We start from the raw sequence: 22,324 nt of genomic DNA on the forward strand, positions 1-22,324 counted from the left end.
TGCTGGTAGAGCTAATCACAGCAGGCCCTGCCTCGGCCGGCTTTTATGTGTAATCTTTACTGAGCTCCAGCTGGGTGACCTTTGCCCCCTACCTAGGAAGCTCGTACTCCATGACTCCCATTAGGAGGTCAACAATGGTTTCCCTTGGTCCTCGTGGGGGTTATAACATCCCACCCCCCTGATTCTGAAAGTTCCTCTACAGCCACCAACAGTGGGGGCTTTCTGCGCTGCTTTGCCCAAGGCTGTGCTTCAGCTTGCTGCCACGGCTCTGGATCAGGCGTTATATATTGGTTTGTCGACCGCCTTTTCCTGTCGACCTCTGAAGCGTTATTGCTGTGACCTCGGTCCTGGTACTACATCATCAATGTGCATGGATACGTTTGTTATCCTCCTCCTGCTGGAGCCAATGCTGGGGTATAGATAGTTGGGTCCCCGCCTGAGAGGCAGTTCCTTGTACGGAGGCGACATCAATGCTGCCGGTTGGTCATTGTGTAGTGCGAGCTACAGCATGTTGGGGTGGTCCACATGCTTTCACTGAACTTTCCCCTGAATCCTAGCTTTGTTGGAGACCGGTCCCGTTCTCCCCAGCATAACATATGGGGAGCCAAAGTACACCATCTCCAAAATTGCAGGCATAGACTCACATCCCCTGAGTGAAACTGTCGCCGTGGCGTCCTCAAATCATGGTGACGCTTCTGTGCCGCCTGCTTCACCTTCCTGGCGAGGTTGGTAAATGTGAGACTCAACCAGGTTCTTTTTAAAAATAAATTTAGAGTAACCAATTATGTTTTCCAATTAAGGGGCAATTTAGCATGGCCAATCCACCTACCCTGTAAATCTTTTGGGTTGTGAGGATGAAACCCACGCAGACACGGGGATAATTTGCAAACTCCACACAGACAGTGCCCCGGGGCTGGGATCGAACCCAGATCTTCGGCTATGTGAGGCAGCAGTGCTAACCACTGCGCCACCGCCACTGTGCTGTCCGACTCATCCAGGTTCTAAGCCTTCGGCCAATCAGCAGGGGTAATACCCATCATGACGTATGGCACTGTGCTGTAGTTAAAAGGAACCACGCCAGTCGCGTGTCCATGGAATGCGTGGTTTGTTTCTTTATGCCCCTTTTGAAAGTCTGGACTGCCCTTTCCGCCAGGCCATTGGAGAGGAATGGTACGGGATTTGCCGGATACCACTCCGTTTCATAAATGTAGCAAACTGTTCATTTGTGAACGACATCCCATTATCCGTTACCAGCACCTCAGGATGCTGAACGAGCACTGGAGCTTTTCTCCTGTGGCCCTGGACCCGTCAAGCCACTTTGAGTGGGAATCTACAATGACAAGGAACATGGACCCCATGAAAGGCCCCGCAAAATCTGCATGTAGTTGCAGCCAGGGGCAATCCAGCCATTCCCATGGATGGAGGGGGGCAGCTGGTGGAAGCTTCTGACGTTCCTGGCACGCCGGGCAGCTGCGAAAGACCCCCTCAATGTCCCGATCGATACTGAGCCACCAGACATAACTATGGGTCAACACCTTCATCTTAGAGGCGCCCGGGCATTCCACTGTGTAGGTCCTTCAGCAGGGACTCCTGACCCTGCAGTAGGATTACTATGCAAGCTCCCCACAATATGACAACGTCCTCCACGATGAACTCTGAGAACTTCTGGGAAAAGGGCTGTAGGGCTACAGGAAGGGTACCCTGCTTTCCGCCATTCATGTACCTGAGTAGCCGTTACCGGCAAGTTATCCATAAAGTTGAGAGTTGCCACTACTTCATCCACCGCTGGTGATGATAGGAACTATGGGCAATGGTAGAGGACTAAGAGCATTAGCATGGGCAATCTGCGTATCCGTGTAGTGTTACAATGAATATTCATAAGGCGCGCATCGAAACGGCCAACGCTGAATTTTAGAAGATGCGATGGGTGGGATTCCCGTACCCTCCAGAAAAGGTTGAGCAGGGGCTTGTGGTCAGTCACAGCAGAGAAGTGCCTCCCATAAACATATTGGTGGAATTTCCTGTCTCTAAATATTACCACCAAGCCCTGCTCCTCAATTTGTGCGTGTGGTTCAGTGTCCACCAGGGTCCTCGAGTTGAAAACGATGGGGCATTCCTTGCTGTCATCCCATATGTGGGCCAGCACCGCCCAAAAGCCAAAGGGGAAGGTATTGCATGTCAAGATTAACAGCGGAGCTGGATCATAGTGAGTGAGGAGCTGTGTGGACGACAGATGCTCTTTTACTCCGGTGAATGCTTTGTCTTGTGAGGCACCCAGAACCACTTTTCCAACAATACTTGGAGTGAAGACAATAAAGTGGCTAGGTTTGCAATGAACTTTCCATAATAATTTATTCGGCCTAGGAACGCCTGGAGTTCAGTGCCATGCTTCAAGATTGAGGCCCCTTTTATGGCCCGCACCTTATCTTTCATTGGGTGTAGACCATCCCTGTCCACTCTGTATCCCAAATAAGTCACCGCTCTAGTGCGGAACACGCTCCTCTTTAGCCGGCGGCCACTTGTGAAAACTGCCGAAATACTTCTTACAGATTGTCCATACGCTCTTTCTCTGTGGTGCACATGACGCCCGCCTTCAGCAGACCCTGCAAGATATCTTCCATGACATGCTGGAAAATCAGCAGGGCCAATGAAACCCCAAATGGGAGGCGGGTGCTTTCAAATAACCCCCTATGGGTATTTATGGTCACAAATTATCTGGACACAAGATTTAACTCCACCAGTAAATAGGCGTGGTTCATGACAAGTTTTGTGAAAGAACACCCACCAGATAGTTCTGCGTACAAACCTTTCGCTCTAGACAACGGGCATCGATCCAAGCATTAAGCTCTGTTTACTGTGAGCTTAAAATGTACAGGGGGTATGACACCCAGATCGTTCTGGCGCCGAAGCTCTGCGTCAACTTTGGCAAGCAATGGGGCAGCACGGTGGCGCAGTGGATAGCACTGCTGTCTCATGGCGCCGAGGTCCCAGGTTCGATCCCGGCCCTGGGTCACTGTCCGTGTGGAGTTTGCACATTCTCCCTGTGTTTGCGTGGGTTTCACCCCCACAACCCAAAGATGTGCAGGGTAAGTGGATCGGCCATGTTAAATTGCCCCATAATTGGAAAAAAAATGAATTGGATACTCTAAATTTTTTTTTTTTTAAACTTTGGCAAGCAATGCAAGGGACAGGCTTCGCCCTAAAATACCGGGACTGAGCATCAGGATCCACATAGACACATGCCTTGGCCCCTTTTATCCTGCCTAGAACCTCCTGGAACACTTTGGAGTATTTGCCCAATACGTCGTGTAGATTCCTGGTGCCCATCTGAAAAAACTGTTGTTAGTTGAAATGGAAGACTCACAGTTCTCTCTGACCAACACCCAGTTCTTCATTCCCCCAACACATCATCATCCTTAAATCTCTCTACAGCTTGCTTCACCCTATTTCTGCATCTGCCTTCAACCTTGAAAACCGAAGGATGTGGGTCATACTTGTCTCTGACCTTCTGTTTTTTCCTTTTTTGAAAAATATGTTGGCAGCATAACACAGTACAATCACTTATTGTTCCTCTTATCAATTCAACTCCACACTCCACCTCACCCTATCATCTCATTAGACTATACAAATATGCAAAGAGTGAGAAAAGGAAGGCAGATGGTTTACTATTAGTGAAATAATGTAATGAAAGCATCAATATATATTAAGAAGAATGCCACCTAATCATCCAAGGAACACATACATACCCTCTAACCAGACGGGAGCACTGCTAATTTCTTGTGAAATAAAAGGTTGCCAAATAAAATAACACTTGTCAATTGATCACCTCAACGTAAGTACTATTTTTTCATGTTATAGGCAGCATATAATGTCTTTTACCCAGCAAGAAACAGAAGGTGGAATAAGGGACCTCCAGCCAAGCAATATCCTCCAAAGAAACCAAAGGTGTAGCAAAGGCTGGCCGTCCACCTTGTAAAATCATATCCCCAGAGGGGACTCCGAAATAACCGAAAGTGGGCACAATTCTAAATTAATTTTTAATACTTTTGAAAAAATAGCAAATAAAATAGCCAAATTCAGAAATCTTAGGACAAGACCAAAACGTACAGCTCAGATTAGCTGGAGAGTAAGCACATCTATCACATTTCCCATTAGACTGATTAAATCTTGACAAACTTGGATTTAGAAGGATGAATTTGATGAAGGACCTTAAACTAAATCCAAGTCTGGCATAAGACGACGTGGCGTTGACACGTCAAAAAGCCCTCTTCCACCAGTTAGCCAAGAATCTTCCAATCAGATTTTATCTTAGGGAAGGTGTAGTAATTCAGGGACATTAAATGGTTATACATTTGAGAAATAAGTTCTTGTTTGTTAGGAAGGAAGTCTAGCAAAGTGTCCAATGCTGGTATAGATGGAATAGATGATAGTGTGAAAAATCGAGTATATATAAAATGTCTGATTTGCAAATAACTGAGAACATGAGAGCAATTCAAACAGAATTTAGCTGCTAGGCAGTCAAAACTAGAAAAATTGCCATTCTCACATAAGTCCTCAAAGAGTTGGAACCTGCCTCCTTATCTCTGACCATCTTAACATGACATTCTACTTTTGCATACTTGGTCTCGCTCACTTGAACTTATTTCCTAAATCCATTTTCTTGTTCAATTTTCCTCTTTTATAATTCCCCATACTCATCTTTAGACCATTCTTTCAGTTACCACGCCTATTCAGCAGAAGAGGCCATTTGACCCATGGTGTCCAAGCCAACTCTTTGTTATGAGCTACTCTCGAGCATTGCAATTTTTGTTCTCTTTGGATAATCATCCAATTCCGTTTTGAAAGTCAGAATTACATTTTCCTCCACTATTCACTCAGGCAGTACATTCTAGATGCTAACCACTAGTTCTTCTTTATGTTGCTTCTAGTTCTTTTGCCATTCACGTTAATCAGTGTCCTCTGGTTCTCAACCCATCCACCAATGGAAACACTCTTTCTCTCTCTATCGCTCTCTCTCTCTCTACTCTGTTCAGATTCTTATCATTTTGAACATCTCGTTCAGATCTCCTATCAACCAATCTGTCCACGGAACTGAACTTTCTCATAAACATTTCCTGCACCCTCTCTTATATCTTGATGTCTTTCTGAAAGTACGGTGGCAAGAATTCGACTCAACACTCCAGTTGAGGCCAAACCAGTGTTTTATAAATGTTCACAATCATTCTGTTGCTTTTGTACCCTATGCTCTCTAAATCCCAGGATCCCATACGCCTTACTAACAACTTCCTCAACCTGTCCTGCCACCTTCAATTATTTGTGCACATATATGAGTCTTTTTCTGGTTGGCAAGATGTAACGAGTAGTGTGCCATTGGGAACGTTGCTGGGGCATTAACTTTTTACTGTTTAAGAAAATGACTTGGATGAAGGGACTGATGGTACAATTGCTAAATTTTCTAAAAGTAGGTTAAATAATAAGAAATGAAGAGGACACAAAGAGGCTTCAAAGGGATATCGATAGGTTAAGTGAGCAGGCAAAGATCTGGCAAATGAAATATAAAGTGGGAAGTATGAATTTGTCCATTTTAGCAAGGAAAATTTAAAAAAGCATATTATCTAAATGGTAAGAGATTACAGAGCTCTGAGATGCAGAGAGCTCTATAGGAGTCCTAGTGCATGAGTCGTAAAAGGCCAGTATGCTGGTACAGTTAGTAATTTGGAATACTAATATAATGTTATAATTTAATGCAAGTGACTTGAATATAAAGTAGGGAGGTTATGCTTCATCTATAGAGGGTACTGGTGATGCAACATATGAGGTACTGTGTACACTATTGGTCTCCTTATTTAAGGAAGGGTGTTAAATGCATTAGAACTGTAAGAAGTTCAGAGAAGGTTTACTGAACTAATAGCTGGATTGGGTGGGTTGTCTTGTGAGGAACGGTTGGACAGACTAGACTTGTATCTGCTTTAGTTTAAGAGTAAGAGGTGACTTGATTGAAACATATACGATCCTGAGGGGTCTTGACAGGGTGGATGTGGAGAGGATGTTTTCTCTTGTGGGAGGATCTAGAACTAGGCGGTCACTGTTTAAAAATAAGGTGTTGCCCATTTATGAGAAGAGATTAGAAAAATGTATTTCTCTCTGAGCATTGAGAGTCTTTGGAACCGTTTTCCTCAAAAGACAGTGGAAGAGGAGTCTTTGAATATTTTTAGGTGGAGATAGATAGATTCTTGATATGCAAGGGGGTGAAGGTTTATCAGGGTGGACAGGAGTGCGGAGTTGAGGTTACAATTAGATCAAACATGTTCTCATTGAATGGCAAAGCAGGCTCAAAGGAACGAGTGGCCTACTCCTGTTCCTAATTCGTAGGTTAATTTGTATGATGTGATGAACCTTTGGAATTCTCTCCCCAAAGAATGCTTTGAAGGCTCAGTTGTGGAATATGTTCAAGATTGAGATTGGTGGATTCCTACATATTAAAAACATCAAAGGATATGGGGTTGCAGGAAAATGGTTTTGAAGCAGAAGATAAACCATGATCTAATTGAATGGCAGAGCAAGCTCAAAGGGGTGAATGGCCTACCCCTGCTCCTATTTCTTATGTTTCCCTGTCTAATTGCATTTGTAATGTGCCTTCAAACTTTTCTGTCACATTAAGGGCACTATATAAATGTAAATTATTGTTCAGACTGCAGTATCCTAATGTTTTATTCTTAACGTTTCTAGGTTTTTCTTTCTCTCTAATGATGAAATGCTAGAAATCCTTTCTGAAACTAAGGATCCATTGAGAGTACAACCCCATCTCAAGAAGTGTTTTGAGGGTATTAATAAACTGGAATTCCTTCCCAATCTGGATATCATCGCAATGTTCAGTAGCGAAGGTGAACGAATTGAACTAATTCAAAAGATTTGCACTGCTGAAGCTCGGGGTGCTGTTGAAAAATGGCTGGTTCAGGTGGAAGATATCATGCTAAGAAGTGTCCACGATGTTATTGATCAATCACAACAGGTATGACATAATTTTCATTTTCTAGTGCTGAATCAGGTACGTCGGATTATAATGTTCAGCATGTCTATCTAAATAACATGTCAAAGATAATTTTTTCATGACTGTTTTCAAATTTGTCATTGTTTTAATCACTGCTTTTTGAGTGGTAAAAATCAAATTTCTGCATGGTAAAGCTAAAGTTAGACCAACATATGTACGTATTTTTAAGAAAAACATTCGGTGGGATTCTCCGTTTTGGAGACTAAGTGTTGATGCCGATGCAGAATTTGTGGACTTTCATGACAGCCACACCTGGACCAATTCTGCTGCTGTTAAGGGGCTAGCACCAGCGCCACATGGAACACAATTGATTCCAATGAGAAATAGTGCCAGATTCACCGGTTCTGCGATTAACACTCAGGAGGCTGACAAGCTGCAGCCGCATATAGACACTGCACTCCCCACACACACCATCCCAGCCAACAATTTGGCAACAAGGAGAGCGCCACCCCATTTCACCGACGCCGAGCTGAAGACCCTCCTGGGCGCAGTGGAGAAGAGGTGCTTGACCCTGTACCCTGGCCCGGGAAAGAGGCTACCAGCTGCCACCGTTCGTCGTGCCTGGACACAGGTGGCAGAGGCGGTCACGCCGTGGGCAACGTAGTCCGGACCGGTCCACCACAGTGCCGGAAGAAACTGTTCAACCTCCTCAGGGTGGCCAGGGTGAGTAGGCAGCACTGTGCCCCTGGCACTAACCCCCCCCCCCCCCCCCCAAACAGATGTGCAGGCTAGGTGGATTGGCCACACTAAATTGAAAAAAAAATTAAAAATCGCTTATTGTCACAAGTAGGCTTCAAATGAAGTTATTGTGAAAAGCCCCTAGCTGCCACATTCTGGCCCCTGTTCGGGGAGGCTGGTACGGGAATTGAACCCGCACTGCTGGTCTTGTTTTGCTTTACAAGCCAGCTGTTTAGCCCACTGTGCTAAACCAGCCCCTTGGTTTATTGTCCCTTAATTGGGAAAAAAATAATTGGGTATTCTAAATTTATTTTTAAAAATATTTAAAAAAACAACAGGCCATCGGCATACAACAACACTTGGTGCTCCCTGCACCCCCCCTCACAGTCCCCCACCACTCAACTGAGGCCCAAAGTGCCATAGCAAAGGCTCAATCGGCAACGCAGACGATAGCGATAACAACGGGCACCCCTGCCTCGCCCACTATACAACCCAAAATAACCCACGTTCGTCTTATTCATTCACACACTTGCCATGGAGGACGCATACAAGCATACAACAACAAAACCAATGCCACAAATCTCAGCCCAAACCCAAACCTCCCCAGAATCTCAAACAGATACCTCCACTCTACCCTGTCAAAGGCCTTCTCTGTGTTCATGGACACTATCATCTCCGGCACTTGCCCGGGGTAATAATTATATTCAGCAACCTCTTAATATTACTAGAGCTGCCTCCCTTCACAAAGCGCGTTTGGTCCCTCCGAATTCACGTCTGACACACGCCCCTCCAACCTTCACGCCAATACCTTTGTCAGGACTTTCAGGTCCGTATTTAGCAGCACGATAGGTCTATAGGACCCGCACTCCAATGGATCCTTACCCTTTTTTGGGATCATCGAAATTGGCGCCTGTGGCAACGTAGCCGGCAACTCTCCCTTTTCCACCGCTTCACTAAACATTTCCAAAAGGTGGGGGGGGGCCACCTCTGTCACAAACTGCTTATAAAGTTCCGCTGGAAAGCCATCTGGCCCCGGTGCCTTCCTCAACTGCATCACGCCAATACACTCCATCACCTTCTTTAGCCCCAACAGCTCCTCCAGCGCCTGCCTCTTCCCCTTCTCCAGCTCGGGGAGAAAACCGATCCGGCCCTATACAGTCCTTCATAAAAGACCTTGAGCACCTCATTTATCCTCTCTGAGTCTGACACCATGTCACCATGGAATCTCGGGAGGACCAACATTTTAACCGCCTGCACCCTACCTGCCAATGACAGGGACACCGTGTCCCATCTCTTAAAGTCCTCCTCCATCTGTTCCACCAACCGCGTTAAATTAAGCCTGTGTAATGTACCCCAATTCTTGGCTATCTGGATCCCCAAGTACCGGAAGTCCCTTGTTACCTTCCTCAACGGTAAATCCTCTATCTCTCTGCTCTGCTCCCCTGGATGCACCACAAACAACTCACTTTTCCCCATGTTCAGTTTGTACCCTGAAAAATCCCCAAACTCCCCAAGTATCCGCATTATCTCTGGCATCCCCTCCGCCGGGTCCGCCACATATAGCAACAAATCATCCGCATACAGAGATACCCGGTGTTCTTCTCCCCCCCTGAGTACTCCCCTCCACTTCCTGGAACCCCTCAATGCTATGGCCAGGGGTTCAATCGCCAGTGCAAACAATAACGGGGACAGAGGACATCCCTGCCTCGTCCCTCTATGGAGCCGAAAATAGTCAGACCCCCGTCCATTCGTGACCACGCTCGCCATCGGGGCCCTATACAGCAACTGTACCCACCTGATATACCCATCCCCAAAACCAAATCTCCTCAACACCTCCCACAAATAATCCCACTCCACTCTATCAAATGCTTTCTCGGCATCCATCGCCACCACTATCTCCGCTTCCCCCTCTGGTGGGGGCATCATCATTACCCCTAGCAGCCTCCGTATATTTGTATTCAGCTGTCTCCCCTTCACAAACCCAGTTTGGTCCTCATGAACCATCCCCAGGACACAATCCTCTATCCTCATTGCCATTACCTTGGCCAGAATCTTAGCGTCCACATTCAGGAGGGAAATGGGCCTGTAGGACCCGCATTGCAGCGGGTCTTTTTCCTTCTATAGGAGGAGCGATATCGTTGCCTCTGACATAGTCGGGGGCAACTGCCCCCTTTCCCTCGCCTCATTAAAGGTTCTCATCAGTAGCGGGGCCAGCAAGTCCATATATTTCCTATAGAATTCAACTGGGAATCCGTCTGGCCCCGGGGCCTTCCCCGCCTGCATACTCCCAATCCCTTTCACCACTTCCTCCGCCTCAATCTGTGCTCCCAGTCCCACCCTCTCCTGCTCCTCCACCTTGGGAAATTCCAGCTGATCCAGAAAGCACATCATTCTCTTCTTCCCATCCGGGGGCTGAGCTTCATATAATCTTTCGTAAAATGCCTTGAACACCCCATTCACTCTCTCCGCTCCCCGCTCCATCTCTCCCTCCTCATCTCTCACCCCCCCTATCTCCCTCGCTGCTCCCCTTTTCCTCAGTTGGTGGGCCAGCAACCTGCTCGCCTTCTCCCCATATTCGTACTGTACACCCTGTGCCTTCCTCCATTGTGCCTCTGCATTACCCGTAGTCAACAAGTCAAATTCTACATGTAGCCTTTGCCTTTCCCTGTACAGTCCCTCCTCCGGTGCCTCCGCATATTGTCTGTCCACCCTCAGAAGTTCTTTCAACAACCGCTTCCTTTCCCTACCCTCCTGCTTTCCTTTATGTGCCCTAATAGATATCAGCTCCCCTCTGACCACTGCCTTCAGCGCCTCCCAGACCACTCCTACCTGTACCTCCCCATTATCATTGAGTTCCAAGTACCTTTCAATACACCCCCTCACCCTTAAGCACACCCCCTCATCTGCCAATAATCCCATGTCCATTCTCCAGGGTGGACGCTGTTGTTTTTCTTCCCCTATCTCCAGGTCCACCCAATGTGGAGCATGATCCGAAATGGCTATAGCCGTGTAATCCGTCCCCGTCACCTTTGGGATCAGTGCCCTTCCCAGAACAAAAAAGTCTATCCGTGAATAAACTTTGTGGACATAGGAGAAAAACGAAAACTCCTTACTCTTAGGCCTAATAAATCTCCAGGGGTCTACTCCTCCCATCTGCTCCATAAAGTCCTTAAGCACCCTAGCTGCAGCCGGCCTCCTTCCGGTCCTGGACCTCGATCTGTCCAGCCCTGGGTCCAGCACCGTATTAAAATCTCCACCCATTATCAACTTCCCCACTTCTAGGTACGGGATTCGTCCTAACATACGCCTCATAAAGTTGGCATCATCCCAGTTCGGGGCATACACGTTCACTAATACCACCGCCTCCCCTTGCAATTTACCACTCACCATCACGTATCTGCCCCCACTATCCGCCACTATAGTCTTTGCCTCAAACATTACCCGCTTCCCCACTAGTATGGCCACCCCCCTGTTTTTTGCGTCTAGCCCCGAATGAAACACCTGCCCCACCCATCCTTTGCGTAGTCTGACCTGGTCTATCAGCTTCAGATGCGTCTCCTGTAGCATAACCACATCTGCCTTAAGTTTCTTTTGGTGTGCGAGTACCCGTGCCCTCTTAATCGGCCCATTCAGCCCTCTCACATGCCACGTGATCAACCGGGTTGGGGGGCTCTTTACCCCCCGCCCCCCCCCTTGACGACTAGCCATCTCCTTTTCCAATCCAGCTCCTCACCGGTTCCCACGTAGCCGTATCTCCCCCAAGCGGCGCCCCCCCGCCCCGACCACCCCCCCCCCCCCATACCAGCTCCCCCTTCTCCCCAGCAGCAGCAACCCAGCTAATCCCCCCCCCCGCTAGTTCCCAAACTAGCGTAATTGCACACCCCATGTTGCTCCCAGAAGTCAGCAAACTCTGGCCGACCTCGGCTTCCCCCCGTGACCTCGGCTCACACTGTGCAGGGCCCCCTCCTTCCTGCTTCCCTGTTCCCGCCGTGATTACCATAGCGCGAGAACAAAGCCCGCGCTTCCCTTTTGGCCCCGCCCCCAATGGCCGGCGCCCTCAGCTCCTCATCCTCCCTCCCCCACGACATGGGGAAGAGAGAAAAGTTACAGGGTCGCAGGATTAACAACTTGGGAAGTCATCTCTTCCCTCTTTTCCCCCCCTTCATCCCACATATTCACCCCCCCACTTTGTCCCAAACGTTCTTTTTATGGCCCGCTCACTCCAGTTTCTCCTCGACAATAAATGTCCACGCCTCATCTGCCGTTTCGAAGTAGTGGTGTTTCCCTTGATGTGTGACCCACAGTCTTGCCGGTTGCAGCATTCCAAATTTAATCTTCCGTTTGTGCAGCACCGCCTTGGCCCGATTAAAGCTTGCCCTCCTTCTCGCCACCTCCGCACTCCAATCTTGATATACGTGGATCACCGCGTTCTCCCACCTACTGCTCCGAGTTTTCTTTGCCCATCTGAGGACCATCTCTCTGTCCTTATATCGGAGAAATCTCACCACTATGGCTCGAGGAATTTCTCCAGCCCTCGGTCTTCGCGCCATAACTCGATAGACTCCCTCCACCTCCAGCGGACCCGTCGGGGCCTCCGATCCCATTAACGAGTGCAGCATCGTGCTCACATATGCCCCGACGTCCGCCCCTTCTACACCTTCGGGAAGACCAAGAATCCTTAAATTCTTCCTCCTCGCATTATTCTCCAGCACCTCCAGCCTTTCCACACACCTTTTGTGTTGTGCCTCGTGCATCTCCGTTTTCACCACCAGGCCCTGTATGTCGTCCTCATTCTCAGCAGCCTTTGCCTTCACGACCCGAAGTTCCTGTTACTGGGTCTTTTGCTCCTCCTTTAGCCCCTCAATCGCTTGTAATATCGGGGCCAACAGCTCCTTCTTCATCTCCTTTTTGAGTTCTTCCACGCAACGCCGCAGGAACTCTTGTTGGTCAGGGCCCCATATTAAACTGCCTCCTTCCAACGCCATCTTGCTTTATGCCTGCCTTCCTGGCCGCTGCTCTAGAGGATCCACCGCAATCCGGCCACCTTCCTCTCTTTTTTCCATCCGTGTCCAGGAGGGATTCCCTTCTGGATTACCGCACAGTGTTTTTTGCCGTTCAAATTGCCGTTGGGGCTCCTATCAAGAGCCCAAAAGTCCGTTCCACCGGGAGCTGCCGAAACGTGCGACTTAGCTGGTCATCGCCGCACCCGGAAGTCTTCTCTTTCTTAAAGACATAGTGATTTGGCCTCCACAGCCTTCTACAGCAAAGAGTTCCACAGATTCACCACCATCTGGCTGAAGAAATTTCTCCTCATCTCTGTTTTAAAGGATCGTCCCTTTCGTCCGAGATTGTGCCCTTAAATTCTAGTTTTTCCTACTAGTGAAAACATCCTCTCCACGTCCACTCTATCCAGGCCTCGCAGTATCCTGCAGGTTTCAATAAGATCCCCCCCCTCATCCTTCTAAACTCCCAACGAGTACAGACCCAGAGTCCTCAACCGTTCCTCATACAACATTCCAGGGATCATTTTTGTGAACCTCCTCTGGACACTTTCCAAGGCCAGCACATCCTTCCTTAGATACGGGGCTGAAAACTGCTCACAATACTCTAAATGTGGTCTGTCCAAAACCTTATACAGCCTCAGAAGTACATCCCTGCTATTGTATTCTTGCTCTCTCAACATGAATGATAACATTGCATTTGCCTTCCTAACTGTTGACTGAACCTGCACGTTAACCTTGAACAAGGACTTCCAAGCCTCTTTGTGTTTCTGATTTCCTAAGCATTTCCCCATTTAGAAAATAGCCTATGCTTCCATTCCTCCTTCCAAAGTGCACAACCTCACACTTTTCCACATTGTATTCCATCTGCCACTTTTTTGCCCACTCTCCTAGCCTGTCTAAGTCCTTCTGCAGCCCCCTGCTTCCTCAATACTACCTGTCCCTCCATATATCTTTGTATCATCTGCAAACCTACCATCAGTGCCTTCAGTTTATTCTTCCAAATCGTTATTGTATATTGTGAAAAGTTGTGGTCCCAGCACAGACCCATGAGGCACACCACTAGTCACCGGCTGCCATCCTGAAAAAGACTTCTTTATCCCCACCCTCTGCCTTCTGCCAGTCAGTCAATCCTCTATCCATGCCAGGATCTTACCCTTAACACCATGGGCGTTTAATTTATTTAACAGTCTCCTATGCGACACCTTGTCAAAGACCTTCTGGAAATCTAAATAAATCACGTCCACTGGTTCTCCTTTATCGAACTTCCTTGTTACTTCCTCCGCTTTCAAAGCCTCCCAAAATGAGGCTGTGAAGCCTACTTGTGACAATAAGCGGTTTTCATTCATTTCATTTCATCTGATCTTTTACCCAGAGATGTGTCTCCTGCAAGAAAATCACCTCTGCTCTCAAACTCTTCAAGTGCGCAAACACCCGGGATCATTTTAAAAAAAATATATATTTTATTCAAATTTTTTCGGCCAGACAAAACAGTACAAAAATGTTTCCCTTTTACAACAATAAAACAATATAAATAATAGTGACCGTTTTTAACAAATAAATAAATAATATATAAACTAAATGGCAACTGCCATAACATAATATTAACTCTCCCAAATAATAAAGTCAAACAAGCCAATATACATATCCAAGTAAAAATATCCATACAAAAACTCCCCTGAGGACCCACCCAAGCCCTCCCCCCCCGCCCCCCCCCCCTGGGTTGCTGCTGCTACTTTCCCAGTTCCTTTATCGTTCTGCGAGATAGTCAATGAACGGTTGCCACCGCCTGGTGAACCCTTGAGCCGAACCTCTTAGTGCGAACTTTATCCGTTCCAGTTTCATAAACCCTGCCATGTCGTTTATCCAGGCCTCCACGCCCGGGGGTTTAGCTTCCTTCCACATTAACAATATCCTTCGCCGGGCTACTAGGGATGCAAAGGCCAAAACATCAGCCTCTCTCGCCTCCTGCACTCCCGGCTCTTCTGCAACGCCGAATATAGCCAACCCCCAGCTTGGCTCGACCCGGACCCCCACCACCTTCGAAAGCACATTTGCCACCCCCACCCAGAACCCATGCAGTGCCGAGCATGACCAAAACATGTGGGTGTGGTTCGCTGGGCTTCTCGCGCATCTCCCGCACCTATCCTCTACCCCGAAAAATTTACTGAGCCTTGCTCCGGTCATGTGCGCCCTGTGCAAGACCTTGAATTGTATCAGGCTAAGCCTGGCACACGAGGATGAAGAGTTTACCCTGCGTAGGGCATCTGCCCACAGCCCCTCTTCGATCTCTTCCCCCAGCTCTTCTTCCCATTTTCCCTTCAGCTCATCCACCATGATCTCCCCCTCGTCTCTCATTTCCCTGTATATATCTGACACCCTACCTTCCCCCACCCATGTCCCCGAAATCACTCTATCCTGAATCTCCTGCGTCGGGAGCTGCGGAAATTCCCTCACCTGTTGCCTCACAAAAGCTCTCAATTGCATATACCGAAATGCATTCCCCTGGGGCAACCCATATTTTTCCGTCAGCACTCCCAGACTCGCAAACGTCCCGTCTAGGAACAGATCCCTCAGTTGCACAATCCCTGCTCTCTGCCATGTTCTAAATCCCCCATCTATTCTCCCCGGGACAAACCTATGATTATTCCTTATCGGGACCGCACCGAGGCACCCGTCATTCCCTTATGCTGTCTCCACTGCCCCCAAATTTTCAGCGTTGCCACCACCACTGGACTTGTGGTGTATTTCTTCGGGGAGAACGGCAACGGCGCCGTCGCCAATGCTTGTAGGCTGGTTCCTTTACAGGACGCCATTTCCAGTCTCTTCCACGCCGCTCCCTCCCCTTCTCCCATCCACTTACACACCATTGAGATATTGGCGGCCCAATAATAATCACTTAAGCTCAGCAGTACCAGTCCCCCCCTATCCCTGCTACGCTGCAAAAAACCCCTCCTCACTCTCGGGGTCTTCCCAGCCCACACAAAGCTCATAACACTCTTCTCAATTTTTTTGAAAAAAGCTCTCGTAACCATCACCGGGAGGCACTGGAACACAAAAAGAAATCTCGGGAGGACTACCATTTTGACCGCCTGCACCCTGCCCACCAGTGACAGGGACACCATGTCCCATCTCTTAAAATCCTTCTCTATCTGTTCCACCAATCGTGTTAAATTAAGCCTATGTAGGGTTCCCCAGTTCCTGGCTATCTGGATCCGTAAGTACCGGAAATCTCTTGTTACCCTCCTCAGCGGTAAATCATCTATTCCCCTGCTCTGCTCCCCAGGATGCACCACAAACAACTCACTCTTCCCCATATTCAATTTGTACCCCGAAAATTCCCCAAACTCCCTGAGTGTCCACATTATCTCAGGCATCCCCTCCACTGGGTCCGCAACATACAGCAATAGATCATCTGCATACAATGATACCCGGTGTTCTTCTCCTCCCCTGAGTACTCCCCTCTACTTCCTAGAGCCCCTCAGTGCTATGGCTAGCGGCTCAATTGCCAATGCAAACAGTAACGGAGACAGGGGGCACCCCTGCCTCGTCCCTCTATAAAGACGGAAGTAGTCAGACCTCTGCCTGTTCGTGATCACACTTGCCACCGGGGCCCTATATAGCAGCTGTACCCATCCAATAAACCCTTCTCCAAAACAAAATCTCCTCAACACTTCCCACAGATAGTCCCACTCTACTCTGTCGAATGCTTTCTCGGCGTCCATCGCCACCACTATCTCCGCCTCCCCCTCTGGTAGGGGCATCATCATCACCCCTAGCAGCCTCCATATGTTCGTGTTCAACTGTCTCCCCTTAACGAACCCAGTTTGATCCTCGTGGACCACCCCCGGGACACAATCCTCTATCCTCGTCGCCATCACCTTGGCAAGGAGCTTAGCATCTATGTTCAAAAGGGAAATGGGCCTGTAGGACCCACACTGCAGCGGGTCTTTTTCCTTCTTCAAAAGTAGCGATATCGTCGCCTCTGACATAGTCGGGGGCAACTTCCCCCTTTCCCTGGCTTCATTAAAGGTTCTCGTCAAAAGCGGGGCCATATATTTCCTATAAAATTCCACCCGGAACCCATCCGGTCCCGGGGCCTTCCCCGCCTGCATGCTCCCAATCCCCTTTACCACCTCCTCCATCTCAATCTGTGCTCCCAGTCCCGCCCTCTCCTGCTCCTCCACCTCCGGGAATTCCAGCTGATCCAGGAAACACATCATTCCCTCCTTCCCTTCCGGCGGCTGAGCCTTATATAACCTCTCATAGAATGCCTTGAACACCCCGTTCACTCTCTCCGCTCCCCGTTCCATCTCTCCCTCCTCATCTCTCACCCCACCTATCTCCCTCGCTGCTCCCCTCTTCCTCATTTGGTGGGCCAGTAGCCGACTCGCCTTCTCTCCATACTCATACTGTACACCCTGTGCCCTCCTCCACTGTGCCTCTGCCTTACCCGTGGTCAGCAGGTCAAATTCCACATGTAACCTTTGTCTTTCCCTGTACAGTCCCTCCTCCGGTGCCTCTGCATATTGCCTGTCCACCCTCAGAAGTTCTCTCAACAATCGCTCCCTTTCTTTACCCTCTTGCTTCCCTTTATGTGCCCTTATGGATATCAGTTCCCCTCTGACCACCGCCTTCAACGCCTCCCAGACCACTCCCACCTGAACCTCTCCATTGTCATTAAGCTCCAAGTACCTTTCGATACACCCCCTCACCCTTAGACATACCCCCTCATCCGCCAATAAGCCCATATCCATTCTCCAGAGTGGGTGCTGTTCTTTTTCCTCTCCTACCTCCATGTCTAACCAATGTGGAGCGTGGTCCGAAATGGCTATGGTCGTATACTCCGTCCCTGTCACCTTCGGAATCAGTGCCCTTCCCAAAACAAAAAAGTCTATCCGTGAATATACCTTGTGAACATGGGAGAAAAATGAGAACTCCTTACTCCTAGGCCTAATAAATCTCCAGGGGTCTACTCCTCCCATCTGCTCCATGAAGACCTTGAGCACCCTGGCCGCTGCCGGCCTCCTCCCGGTCCTGGACCTCGACCGGTCCAGCCCTGGATCAAGCACCGTATTTAAGTCTCCCCCCATTACCAACCTTCCCGCCTCCAGGTCCGGGATACGCCCCAACATACGCCTCATAAAGTTTGCATCATCCCAGTTCGGGGCGTACACGTTCACCAGAACCACCGCCTCCCCTTGCAATCTGCCACTCACCATTACATATCTACCCCCACTATCCGCCACTATGGTCTTTGCCTCAAACAGTACCCGTTTCCCCACTAAGATAGCCACCCCCCTATTCTTCGCATCCAAACCCGAATGAAACACCTGCCCCACCCATCCTCTACGTAGTCTGACCTGGTCTATCAGTTTCAGGTGCGTCTCCTGCAACATAACCACATCTGCCTTTAATTTCTTTAGGTGTGCGAGTCCCCGTGCCCTTTTAATCGACCCGTTCAGCCCTCTCACGTTCCACGTGATCAGCCGGGTTGGGGGGCTCTTTACCCCCCCCCCCCCCCCTTTGTCGACTAGCCATCCCCTTTTTTTAACCCAGCTCCTCACCCGGTTCCCACGTACCCATATATCCCACCGACGGTGCCCCCCCGTCCCATAACAGCTCCCCCTTCTCCTTAGCAGCAGCAACCCAGTTAACTCCCCCCCCCCCTCCTCCGCTAGATCCCCCTCTAGCGTAGTTGCACCCCCCCATGTTGCTCCCAGAAGTCAGCGAACTCTGGCTGACCTCGGCTTCCCCCTTTGCCCTCGGCCCCTCACTGTGCGAGGCCCCCTCCTCCATGCGTCCCTGTTCCCGCCACAATTACCATAGCGCGGGAGCAAAGCCCGCGTTCCCCACTCGGCCCCGCCCCTAATGGCGCATTTCCCTTCTCCTTCCCCTTTCCTTCCCACCGGCGCCCACAGTTTCTCATACTCTCCCCCCCCCCCCCCGCAACGAGGGGAAGAGAGAAAAGTTACAGGGTCGAAGAATTAACAAATTGAAAAAATATCATTCCCCCCCCCTTCCCCTTCCCCTTCCTCGCCCCACATAATCACCCCGCCACTTTATCCCAGAAGCTCTTTCTCTCGCCAGACTATTCCAGCTTCTCGTCCACAATGAATGTCCACGCCTCTTCTGCCGTCTCAAAGTAGTGGTGCTTCCCTTGGTGTGTGACCCACAGTCTCGCCGGTTGCAACATTCCAAATTGAACCTTCTTTTTGTGAAGCACCGCCTTAGCCCGATTGAAACTTGCCCTCCTTCTCGCCACCTCCGCACTCCAATCCTGGTATACGCGGATCACCGCGTTCTCCCACCTACAGCTCCGAGTTTTCTTCGCCCATCTGAGGACCGTCTCTCTGTCGTTGTAGCGGAGAAACCTCACCACTATAGCTCGAGGTATTTCTCCAGCCTTTGGTCTTCGCGCCAAAACTCGATAGGCTCCCTCCACCTCCAAAGGGCCCGTCGGGGCCTCCGATCCCATTAGCGAGTGAAGCATCGTGCTTACATATGCCCCGACGTCCGCCCCCTCTGCTCCTTCGGGAAGACCCAGGACTCTTAAATTCTTCCTCCTCGAATTATTCTCCAGTGCTTCCAACCTCTCCACACACCTTTTGTGCTGTGCCTCGTGCGTCTTTGTCTTCACCACCAGGCCCTGTATTTCATCTTCGTTTTCAGCAGTCTTTGCCTTCACGACCCGAAGCTCCAGCTCCTGGGTCCTCTGCTCCTCCTTTAGCCCTACAATCGCCTGTAATATCGGGGCCAACACCTCCTTCTTCAACTCCTTCTTCAGCTCTTCCACACAGCGCTGCAGGAACTCTTGTTGCTTCGGGCCCCATACCAAACGGCCACCTTCCGACGGCATCTTGCTTCGAGCTTCCCTTCCTTGCCGCTGCTCCAGAGGATCTTCTGCAATCCGGCCACTATCCTCTCCTTTTTCCATGTGTGTCCGGGGGGATTCCCTTCTAGTTTACCGCACGGTGATTTTGGCCGTTCAAATTGCCGTTGGGGCTCCTATCAAGAGCCCAAAAGTCCATTCCAACGGGAGGTGCCGAAACGTGCGACTCAGCTGGTCATTGCCTCACCCGGAAGTCGGGCAACACCCGGGATCATTTAACCGGCCCATTTAGACAGTGGACTAGACTATTCTCACCAGAGGCTTCCGGCCCCTGGAGTCCGCCATCATCACCCTTGGGTTCCGCTCCCCCATCCCCACTCTGAATCAGGCCAACCCCGCCCCATCCATGACCAAACTCATCCTCCGTAACTGCCACGTTGCGTCCCCACCCTGGCTAATCACTGCAAACCCCCCCTCCACTTCACATCTATTCACTAGCAATCTTTGCCAGTGTGGCGATTCCGACCCGAAAGTTCCCCAAGAACCCACCATGTCCCATTCCCTCTACCCATCTGACCTGCACCCCCTCTTTCCCCCCTCTCACCTCTCCAAACCTCGGCATGGTAGCACAGTTATTAGCAATGCTTCTCCAGAGTGCTAGGGACCCAGGTGATTTTCTGGCCTTGGGCGACTGTCTGTATGGAGTTTGCACTTTCACCCTGAGTCTGCGTGGATTTCCTCCGGGTGCTCTGGTTTCCTCCCAAAGTCCAAAGATGTGCAGGTTAGGTGGATTGGCCATGTTAAACTGCCCCTTAGTGTCCAAAAGGTTAGCTGTGGTTGCTGTGTTACGGGGATAGGGTGGGGGAATGAACCCAGGTAGGGTGCTCTTTCAGAGGGTCGGTGTAGACTTGATGGACCGAATGACCTCCTTCTGCACTCGGGATTCTATGATTCTATGAAATCTCATCCCAGCCTTTACCTCGATAATCTGCACCCAACCCAAAACAAGAATCATCATGTGACTGTGTTCTTGTCATGATTCAATATCTTTGCTGCTGTCTCATTGATCCCAAATTCCTTGTTGTTCTTCAGGCTCTTGATGGCTCTTTGGACCTTTGATCTGACAATTTCTGCCAGGTTCACATTCAGCTGCTGATGTGCTGTGCTGTCATTAAACTCAGACATGGAGTGGGGCTGGGCTGTTTGGGATGTCACAGAAGTGTCCTCCCCATCTTGCTTCCTGCTCTTCATCCATCCATAGTGTCCTACCTCTTGTACCCATCTTGGAGTCATTCCTATGTGTTGGTTTTAACTCTGTCCATCGTTGTTTGTCTTTCCTGAAGCTCTTCTTCTCAGAGCCAAATGTATTAATTTAGATGCATTTCCCCTCCAGGCTGATGCCTCTGATAATTCTGGCCCTTTGTTTTCTTATGCCGTCCTGACCATGAGATGATCGCCTCCATCTTGAGGAGCTCTCCCTCTGCCTGAGCTTGATCATATTTTCTAGTGACACTGCCTGCCAGCCCTTCCTTCAAACCTTCTGATTGGTCGGCCCAAAACTTGTTGGTCATCCAGAGAAACGAGTTGTCCTTGACCAAGTGTTGCTGACTGGCACATTCCAAGATCCTGGACAATGCTGAGAATATACTGGAAATTGCCCCCACCCCCACATCCCTGTGCCATCCAATGTCCTTAATTAGATGGTTAATGTGGCCTACTAAGCAGCCTCAGCATATAAAATTGAGCCAGCCGGTCTGCTGTCGAGAAGTGCATATTGAGACAAAGAAATTGTCCCAACATCAGGGGTGGGATTCTCCGAGCCTCCGCGCCGCAATCACACTCAACGCGGGGGCGGTGAATGGGGCGTCAGACCTGCAATAGGGTCCGACGCCTTCCCGCAATTCTCCGCGGACCGCAGAATCGCCGCAAGTCGCGGGCGCGTGATCGATGCGGCGCAGTCGGGTGCCATTAAAAGAGCCCCCCATGGCGATTCTCCGCCGGCACACACTCGAGTTCCCGCCGGCGTGGTTCACTCATAGTTCCACCCGGCGGGCACTCCTCGGCTGCCCTGGTTGGGGGGGGGGTTGATCCATCACCCGGGGGGTCCTCCATGATGGCCAGGCTCGCGATCGGGGGCCACCGATCGGTGGGCGCGCGCAATCTGGGGGAGGCCTAATTTGTCGCATCGCGGGCCTGACGCCCCATTCTCCGCCCCTGCACCAAGCGCGATTGCAGCGTGGAGACTCGGAGAATCCCGTCCCTCATGTTTAAGTATACTTGGTACGGCCCCTGGCATGTCCTCCTGTACTCTTCTTTGAGCCAGGATTGATTCATGAGGTTACACACTGTGGATGCCAGTCTTGAATTACTAAATCTGTTCAAAATCACAATGGTAATGCACACAACATGATGGACGGTATCCTCAGTGTGAAGACAGGACTTTGTCTCCACAAGGACCGAGCAGTGGTTATTCTACTGATATTGTCGAAGACAGGTACCTCTGTGGAAGGCAGATCGGTGAGGATTAGTTCAAGTGTGCTTTTTCCTCTTGCTGATTCACTCACAGCATGCCGCAGACCCAATTAGCAGTTATGTTCTTTAGGATTCTGCCAGCTCGTCAGTAGTGGTGCTACCAAGCCACTCTTAGTGATGCGACATTGAAGTCTTGCCACCCTCAGTGCTTTCTCCAAGTGATGTTCAACATGGAGGTGTAGTACATGGCAATCAACATGCCCATGGTTGACTTGATGCTTTGAGACTTCA

At 49.7% G+C, this 22,324-nt stretch overlaps 1 protein-coding gene across 1 annotated transcript in view; it reads left to right on the top strand.

Moving 5' to 3' along the window:
* dnah12 (dynein, axonemal, heavy chain 12) overlaps window positions 1-22,324 on the top strand; it is a 475,562-nt gene that overhangs the window by 137,100 nt on the left and 316,138 nt on the right. The window contains exon 22 of the mRNA XM_072472436.1: window positions 6,730-7,012. Within this exon, the coding sequence (XP_072328537.1) occupies window positions 6,730-7,012 (283 nt within the window). The remainder of the gene's footprint in view (window positions 1-6,729; window positions 7,013-22,324) is intronic.

The sequence above is a fragment of the Scyliorhinus torazame genome, chromosome 13 (assembly GCF_047496885.1).
Source record: "Scyliorhinus torazame isolate Kashiwa2021f chromosome 13, sScyTor2.1, whole genome shotgun sequence".
NCBI classification, from domain to species: Eukaryota; Metazoa; Chordata; class Chondrichthyes; order Carcharhiniformes; family Scyliorhinidae; genus Scyliorhinus; species Scyliorhinus torazame.